The 9,315-nt window shown below is 47.8% G+C and overlaps 1 protein-coding gene across 1 annotated transcript; it reads right to left on the reverse strand.

The window, feature by feature from the left end:
- Nucleotides 1–1,896: 1,896 nt before the first annotated feature.
- On the reverse strand, nt 1,897–7,538 carry LOC127316966 (uncharacterized). Its single transcript, XM_071824356.1, has 10 exons — nt 7,475–7,538; nt 4,076–4,565; nt 3,812–4,007; nt 3,510–3,713; nt 3,248–3,424; nt 2,936–3,173; nt 2,812–2,885; nt 2,615–2,725; nt 2,401–2,535; nt 1,897–2,327 (listed from the first exon to the last, which is right to left on the reverse strand). The coding sequence occupies exons 1-10, from the start codon at nt 7,536–7,538 to the stop codon at nt 2,139–2,141; spliced, it is 1,878 nt and encodes a 625-aa protein (XP_071680457.1). The 3' UTR covers nt 1,897–2,138.
- Between the last annotated feature and the right edge of the window lie 1,777 nt (nt 7,539–9,315).

The raw sequence follows: 9,315 nt of genomic DNA on the forward strand, positions 1-9,315 counted from the left end.
TTTTCTTTGCTTGTCGTCGACCCCGAGTAGGTGTTGATCCTAATTAGGGTCTTCGGCCATAGCAGTACCCAACCCTTTAGTGAGGCCAGATTCAACGGGCTATCGTCATCGGCACCATGCGGTTGATTAGGAGGAAACAAATCCTCATAGCCCGGTAACGCCCGATCCACTCCAACCCGGTAAACATCATCCTCCATATCTGGTGTGTGCATGTGGGCTCTTCCGTTCTGTTTGGGATGCAGGTAAAATCAAAGCTAGGAAAAAGCGCCAGCGTTAAAAAAATGATTATCTCTAAGGGAAAAAATCCAAAGCACTGTTTTTTTATTAGAAGTGATTGTGTGTACGACACCAAATTACGAGTGCGGAGACTCGAACCTAGGTGGGCGGGGATGCATCAGCCCATCCCAACCACCGGGCTATGCCTCGGTTCACAGCCCAGCGTTAGACTGTCCACAATGGGAGTATTGCTATCATGTGTGCCATGTTGGCAAAAATGTGATGTGGCACAACAAGAGAGAGGTGGAAGTGATATCATAAGTAGATACGGTATCATAGCACGTAAAACTAGATAACTTGATACCAAATACATCAAGTGCACAAATTTGCATTGAGATTCTAAAAAAACATTAAATATATTGAAAATTATGATACTACCTTAATATTATGCATTATAGAGGTGGTAGCATAAATTAGTATCGTATGCATGATACTACCATATGATATTTTCCATTGTGACTAGTCTTATGCATTCAAGTGGGTCTAAGCCTGATTTTTTAGGACTTCATCATTACCATCGCATGTGCCAGATTTACCGATGAATACTACATTAGGACTTACTTTTTCTTCAATTATGAATAACACAATGTTTCACCTACCTATTCTCAAATTCATTGTTTGCTCACCTACTGGTCTACTACTATTTCAAATGAAAAGGTATACAATATGTCTTTATATATGCATCTTTCGTCTCACCTATATACATATAACTAGGGTGACCTGCAATAGCTGGATAGGCCGAGATGAGATCCCAATGCATTGTTTACATCTAGTAGAAACATGCAAACATTTTTCCTAGATTGGGGGAAAAGAGAGACGAAAATTTTTGTACAAATGTTGGGAATGAGGGGCACCGGGAAATAGTATCTTTGTGTGTGCTTGAAGTCCGTGGCAACATCACTAGGTCACATAATCCATGATCAAGGTTGTGCAGGAGTCAGCGAGCTTGTTCGCACAATGTCATCAAAGAAGACTATCTGATGTACTTGGGTGGTGGCCGGTCAGTGCCATGAAGAACGACCTTGGTGCAACTTTGGCTCATATGTGGATCCTTCCCTATCTCAGACTCCAATTCATACAATAACCATCCCAGCTGCTTGTCTCTTAGCTAGCTAACAACCACTACGGGGACGACCAGCTACACCGACGGCCCCGCACCGTCGGCACAAAAACGTTCACCGTCGGCACCGTCTCTGCCGACGGTCACCGTCGGCGTCTCCCCGTCGGCACAGCAGGCGTCGGGGTCTGCGCGTGCACCGTCGGCACAGAACTTCACCGTCGGCACAGCCGTACGCCGACGGCTGGACGGTGGCCGTCGGCCGTCTCATCGTCGGCACAGCCAACCAGCCGTCACGCCGGCGCCGTCAACGTCCCCAGCTGTGCCGACGGTGTAACCGTCGGCACAATTTTCTTTTTTTTTTCCCAGAATGGCGGCAAAACGGTGGCTGTTCAAACTGGAAAATCGCGCGAAACTGGGCCTGGCTGTGCCGACGGTGTCACCGTCGGCACAGACCCTGCCATTTGGCACAGCTACGGGCCTGTGCCGACGGTGACACCGTCGGCACAGCCAGGCCCAGTTTTTCCTGATTTTTGCCAATTTGGCCTCGTTTGCTCAGAAAATCGCAGAAAATGCACATATTATAGGATTGAATATGCAGTAACATATATATCACCATATAGCACACAGATATCACCGTATAGCACCAAATCTCACAAATATAGCATCAAATCTCACAAATAGCACAAATATAGCATACAAGACCATGGTACATACACCGGATCCACTACAAAGATGGAGCGTGTCATCATGTGCTAGTACAATGTAGAAACTATGGTGGTGCACCACCCGAGTGACGATCTAGCTACAGACGATCTAGCTCCGAGTGGGTGAAGTGAGGCCGCTGTATCTCGACGGTGCTCGGGGAGGTAGAACCACGACGAGAGCCACCGGAACCAGAAAAATGCCGAGGTTCGGCAGAAGCACCAGGAGAATGGCGACCGGGGTGCATCGGCGTACCACAAGGAGTGTCGTTCCCGGATTCTCCCAATCCCTACATGTTGGAGGGAGTTAGCAACTTAGCCATGTCACACCAAGTTAGCAACTTAGCCAAGTTAGCAACTTACCGGGGTCAACTGACGCTGACGCTTGTACATGATATAGAACTCCTCCTTGGACGGGAACACTGGCGTCGGCCCCGGATGAGGTGGCTCTGGGAGTGGTTCCTCTCGCACTCCAGTCATCATGAACCGAGTGAAACTCTGCAAGAAACGGGAGAGATAGCTCAGATTCAAACATGGGGACTTATGATGTTTTGCAACCATAGAGATTGAAACTTACCGCCATCTGGTTGCTCGTCCACTGGACATAGGCATCTTTCACAAGGTCATGCTCCTTAACCTTCTCGAGATACTCCTCGTAAGCTACTGCATAGGCCTCCTCGAGCTGAGTCTACAATTTCAGAAATAATGCGTCTCATCAACATAGCCATTCAGGAACAAGAGTCAAAACAGAGGATGAAAGTGTGGATGACTTACATCAACCTCTACCCGAGAACGGCATGTAGTCCGCGAGGAGGTAGCGTAGCTGCCGGAGGGAGGGTAGCCTTGATCTGCGTGAAGTTCCTGCGAGGCTTGAAACCCCCGGCAAGGCGAGCAGGACGTCCATGCGGCTGGCCGTACCCCGCCAGCATCATCGCCACCTCGTCGACCGGCTCGGTCATAGGGTCCTCCACCTCTGGATGGAGCTTGGCGTACTCCTCGCAGTATCTTTCCTTGTTCTCTTTGGCCTTGCCGTAGTACATCTCAGGCGCGGGCCGAGGCTCGTTCGGACCGGGCGTCACCAGCTTCATGTGCGTCCACGCTTCCATCTCACCAAGTTCCCTCCCGAGCTTCTTCCCCTGCATCACAAAACAAATGTTATGCATATCATTGAAAATCAAAAAAATGTAGCTTGTTCCATTTTTATATGTACCAGACGCTCCCGATAGCGATCGGTGCTGCTGCTCCCCGCAGTGTGTGTTCCCTGAGAACCACGGTTGGCCTTGTTCCGGTCGCTCACGGCCTTGAAATCGGGGTTTTCGCCGACCCAATTCTTGACCAACTCCATGAAGGCGGCCCTCTTATTATTATCAGCCCAATGTGGTACAACCTGCAAAATCAAAACTCATTTGAAGAACAAACAATATAGTTGCAAGTTAGCCGCGGTACATAGAATCGCATTGACAATTACTTACCGACATGAAGTCATCTATCGTCATAGCCGGGGCGAGTCCCTGCACAATCTCAGGCTTTGTGTACCTTACGCCCTGCTCAGCATAGAAGTGGCCGATGCACGTGATCCTCTGGTTGTACCACTGCTGCCGTGTCAACTTCCGACACATGTTACGGAGCACCACGTCCGCCCTATCCTTATGCTCAGTCGCCACCCTGTAGTTGCGCTGCAATCAAGCATAATAGAAAGTGTGAGAGGCATGAGTTATCACGGTGTGGTTATCAACTACATATGAACGAAACCCAAAGAGTATGCATTACGTACCCAAAACTTCTTGATCACGGCGTCGGCGGCGGAAGCAAAGCCAGGGTAAGGCGCTATCTCATAGTCTTCCCAAGTGTAGGCTAGCTTGGACTCGCCCCCAAGGACCGGAGTGTACATCCCCGGCCAGTACTTCCTAATAGCAGCTCCAATCAGACTCCCTGGCACGCGGACATTCTTCCCCGTGTATGTGAAATTCCTGCACAATTATCAAACATTAGAAAATGCTAAGTGTCATAACGAAAATGAAATCACCTTACTACTTACTCTATCTTTCCTGGGACAAGGAGCCACTTCTCATCCTCCGTAGCAGGTTCCTTACTCTCATCGGGAACCTGCGCTTCCCCACGAATCCGCAACTTCTTCGGAGCCATCTCCGTCGAAGCCTCCTCGTCCCTAGACTCCTCCTCCTCCTCCCTAGTGTCCTCCTCCTCCTCCCTAGTGTCCTCCTCCTCGTCCAGCGACTGTGAAGCCACTGAGCCAGAAGCAGAGGGAATGTCAGCTAGAAGGAGCTGTGCATTCCCCCCTCGTCCTCCAGCTCGTCCTCCCCCTCGTCCTCCAGCTCGTCCTCCCCCTCGTCCTCCAGCTCGTCCTCCCCCTCGTCCTCCCCGTCCTCCGTCTGCGTCTTCGTAACGCCGGGTGGGAATAATGGGTCTTGCACTCCGTCTGGAAGCACCCGGCCCTGGCTTCCGCTGATGCATCTGATCAAGCAAGGAGCTCGATGATGCCTTCCGTCCGCTCATATTGGGGCAATTACCTGCATAAGAAAAAGAGAAAATAATTAATAAGCATGTTGAAAATTAATAAGCATAATGACAAATATAGGTACTAAGCATAATGAAAAATGTAGGTATTAAGCATAATGACAAATGTATGTATTAAGCATAATGATAATGTAGGTACTAAGCATAATGACAAATGTATGTATTAAGCATAATGATAATGTAGGTACTAAGCATAAAAGACCCTCACCATTCATCACCACTCTCATCTCTAGGCATTGGGTTCTCAGCCTCACTATCAAAATCAGTATCATATGAGTATTCATGGTCGGCATTGGGTTCCGGTTGAGTCTCGACAATGTTGTCTTTGCTCGCATGGCGCTTGGTGAGCATAGCTATGTCCTTCGGGTCCACCACGGTCTCACCACGCATTTGTACATCGTTGTGGAGATCCTGAAGACCTATGTCTATTTGAAGAGCCCCGAACTGCTCTTCCTCTTGATAGAAAATTCCCTCATATGTTACCGGGTCAATGTTGTTGTAATCGTCCTCGGAGGGGATGGGTAGCTTACCATGTGGCGATACCTGGAACACGACTTCCCAGCCCATGAGTTCCTCATTCTGACATGGGTAGGACAAATAATAAACTTGCTTGGTTTGGTGAGCCACAACATAGACGTCGGATCCGCTGTAGGTGGTTGTAGGCCTAACTTCAACTAAACCAATGGAAGGGGTGCTTCTCATTCCACCGTGTGGGTCAAACCAGTGGCATTTGAACACAAAGAGCTTGAGTTCTATGTTTGCGTTGTTGAACGTCAACTCGTATACCTTTTGTAACCTTCCATAGTAATCAAGATCATCGGCTCCGCGAGTGTAGACCCCAGTATTTATTGTTTTTGCATTAGGCCGGTTCTTCTGGTGAAACTCCGTATGGAAGCGATACCCATTTACATCATACTTCTCATGCGTATGGACTCTACGGTTAAAACCCTGGGAAACGCATCTCAACTCATCTGTCATCTCAACGTTGGGATCAGCTCCCTACAAGTTCAGTTCAGATTATTTTGTGCATTAGTTACGTGTAATAAGACAAGTCACGGATTGCAAAGTAAGAGGAACATTTGAGAAATTACTTTTTCATGGAACCTGTTCACGAAGCTTTTATTTAAGGGCGGGGCACCCTCTTTCAGAAGAGTGTACCACTGCGTGGGAGTGGGACCATTTCTTCCTGACCACATTTCATCATGGAATTGGCTGAAAGGAGAAAATACGTATTAGACCAAAACCAAGTTACTGGTTCCAAAGTAATTGGTTCATCATTTTACCTCATGAAATCGACCACTTCCTCCATGTTCATAAGCACGTAAAGCATTATGCAATCCTTCTCTTCTGGCGAAATGTTCTCCACTTTTGAGGCACCGGCCTTGCCACCGGGATATTTGAAGAGCAAGAGCTTTGGGTCACGGTTGGGCTCATCGGAATTGTACCGAGCGGCGGGTTATGCTTAGTGGGCACATCATTGGCATAGTACATTGTCGTGGCGTCTGCCATCTCATGGAGGAGAGTTGCCTCAGCTATGCATGCTTCAATCTTATTTTTGTTTCCACATTTGTACCGAATATATTTGAACTCCCTCTCAATACAAAACTGCCAACGATACTGCACCGGTCCCCCAAGAGTGCCTCGTTGGCGAGATGCACGATGAGATGTAACATCGGAGTGAAGAAGCATGGGGGGAATATCATCTCTAACTTGCATAGCATGTCCGGCACTTGCTGCTGCAGCTTCTCAATCACCTCGGTACATATCTGCTTAGCACAGACCGTGCGGAAAAAATGGCTCACCTCCGCAAGCACTCGCCAGACATGATCGGGGAGATACCCTCGAAGCATCACCGGCATCAGCCGCTCAATCCATATATGATAGTCGTGACTCTTGAGCCCGTTTATTTTTCCTGTAGCAAGATTGACTCCCTTACTCATATTCGAACAATAACCATCAGGGAACATCATGTCATATTTGAGCCACGTAAATGCCTCCTTCTTGTCGGCGCTATCAAGACAGTACTTGGCATGCGGCTTTAACCAACCTTTTCGATTGCCCTCAGGAGGCAGCATGTGTAGTGCCACCTGTCACATATCTCCTCAATATCGACTCTAGCTGAAACATTATCCCTTGACTTGCCTGGTATGTTGCAGCAGTGTTAAGGAATGCCTCCCCACAATTCTTTTCGGTGTGCATCATATCGATATTATGGGGAAGTTCAAGGTCCTTGTAATACTCGAGCTCTGTTATGCCTGCTATGTGAGTCCAGTTGTGCGTTTTACCATATCCCTCAAATTGGTGGCCGGGTTCCTTACTAGGCTGGAGAGCACGTAGCTCAGCATCAACAGTTGCACCATTGAACTTTGATATTTCTTTATGTTCAAGCACAACTACGCCTTTCGTGAAGTTTTTCTTGTCAGATCTGAACCGATGCCCTGGACTGAGGAACTTGCGGTGTTTGTCAAAGGCAACATATTTGTGTCCAGCTTTTAGGTGCCTGAATTCTAGTTCGTGCTGCACACCTTGGGCATGGAAACTTACCAGCTGTACTATGCCCACGAGAATAGGGCGTACCCGGGTAGGTCATGCATCGAATAGTGGAACCAAACTTTCATGATGAAGTTTCTCTTTGATGCTCGGTCGTATGTCAATGTACCGTGATGCCACGAGTGGTGCAAATCATCCACAAGTGGTTGCATTAAGACACTCAATTTCTTCCCTGGATATTCAGGCCCTGGAAGGATCATCGACAAGAATATGTTCTTCCTTTGCATTACGACTCCGGGAGGGAGATTGAGCGGAATAACAAACACGGGCCAGCAGCTGTACGCGGCAGTCGACATACCATATGGGTTGAATCCATCGGTTGCTATCGCAATTCTAACATTCCGAGCCTCACTTGCCTCATTTGGGTGCTTTTGATCGAAGCGCTTCCATGATTGACCATCAGATGGATGTACCATGGGTACCCGTTTCTTCTCGTCTTGCAATCTTATCCGGTCTTATGCCATGTCATCTGCTTGGCAGTCTCCTCGAACATGTAAAGCCGCTGGATTCTTTTGATGAATGGGAGATAACGAAGAATCTTTATGGCTACCTTTGTCTGCCTCTTCTGACCATTGCCTACATCTACCTCATGATACCTAGAGTGACCACACTTGGCACAGTACTTGTCATCCGCATAGTCTTTCCAAAACAAAAGGCAAAGTTTTGGACAGACATCATATGTTACATAATCCATTTTCAATGCTTTCAAGATTTTCTTCGTTTCGTACATGGTCTTGGGCAAGCAATGACCTTCAGGCAACATGTTACCTACTGTGCTCAGAGTCTTTTCAAAGGATGCTCGAGTACTCTCAAACATGCACTTGTCGGCTAGCAACTGCGTGATGCCATCAAGTTGAGACATTTTTGCACCCGGGTATAGAGGCCTCCTAGCTGAGGCCATCATATCAATGAAGGCCCTCGCGGTTGGCTCAGGTTCCTCCTCTGGAAGTTCCTCCGGTTGTGGCGGTCCCTCCGGTTCAGGCGGTTCCTCCGGTTCAGACTGTTCGTCCCATGGTAACTCTGGCATGTCAGCATCCCGAAGATCATCTAGCAAGTTTAAGATGCCATCGTTCTCATTGCCATCGATCCGCTGCCGCATCACCTCACCTCTATCACGTTCGTGCCGAGAAAAGTCGACCGGCGGGTCGTAGTCACGCATATACCCATTCCACCAAAGGTGTTTAGTCATCTCTAGAATATCCTTAGGATGACGCCTCCTGCAGACATTGCAAGGGCAACGGGGACGAACAATCCCCTTCGAACCACGAGCTAACTCCTTCACTAACAAATCGGTCTTCCATTTCCATTCATCTGTCACTTGAGTCGAACTAACACGGCCCTTTGTACATCCACTCATTATCAGCCATCCTGCTTTATTGCGTGACAAACAACAAATAGTAGCATGAAATTGAATGCATCATATTTTTATTTTTCTACCGGCGAAAACGCGTGCATCAACCTACATCTCTACTAGGTGGGCTCCTAGCAGCCCCCGGACCCGTAGTTGGGTACGTTCTCCACGTTCTGCTCGGGTGCGAGACAGAATTTCGGCAGCACCTCCCCGCTGCTCTCCCGATACACGTCTCGGCAAAAAGCCGAGAGGATGTGCATCCGGAGAACAACAGGGAGGCGCTGACGAAATCCTGTCTCGCACCCAGCAACATGGAAAACGTACCCAACTACGGGTCCGGCGACTGTCCCGTAAATGCCACAAGCGTTACGGTTCAAAATATGCTGACCACTAATGCATATTTATCCGCGTAACGCTTGCGGACGGGAATTGACACCTAGGTTACGCGACTTGACGGAGAAATGAAATCTAGTGACATAAAAAATGCGAAGGGGGAGTCGGCAATTCAGCTCACCCTCGGCTGTAGAGGAAGTAGTCGAACAACCGGCGATGTCGACGGCCGTAGAGATGCGCCGCAAGATCCGGGGTCGTCACGCGGAGTGCTCACTACGGGACCTAGTTCAAATAATAAAAATTTGTCAATGCAAATTCAACGCTAAATAGATTTCATTTTCAATTTCAATTAGCATTTCAATTTCAATTTCATTTTGCATTTCAATTTTATTTTCATTTAGCATTTCAATTTGATTTTCATTTTCAATTAGCATTTCAATTTCAATTTCATTTAGCATTTCAATTTTTATTTTCAATTAGCATTTCAATATCTTTTTCAACTAGCATTT

This window comes from Lolium perenne, chromosome 7 (genome assembly GCF_019359855.2).
Source record: "Lolium perenne isolate Kyuss_39 chromosome 7, Kyuss_2.0, whole genome shotgun sequence".
NCBI lineage: Eukaryota > Viridiplantae > Streptophyta > Magnoliopsida > Poales > Poaceae > Lolium > Lolium perenne.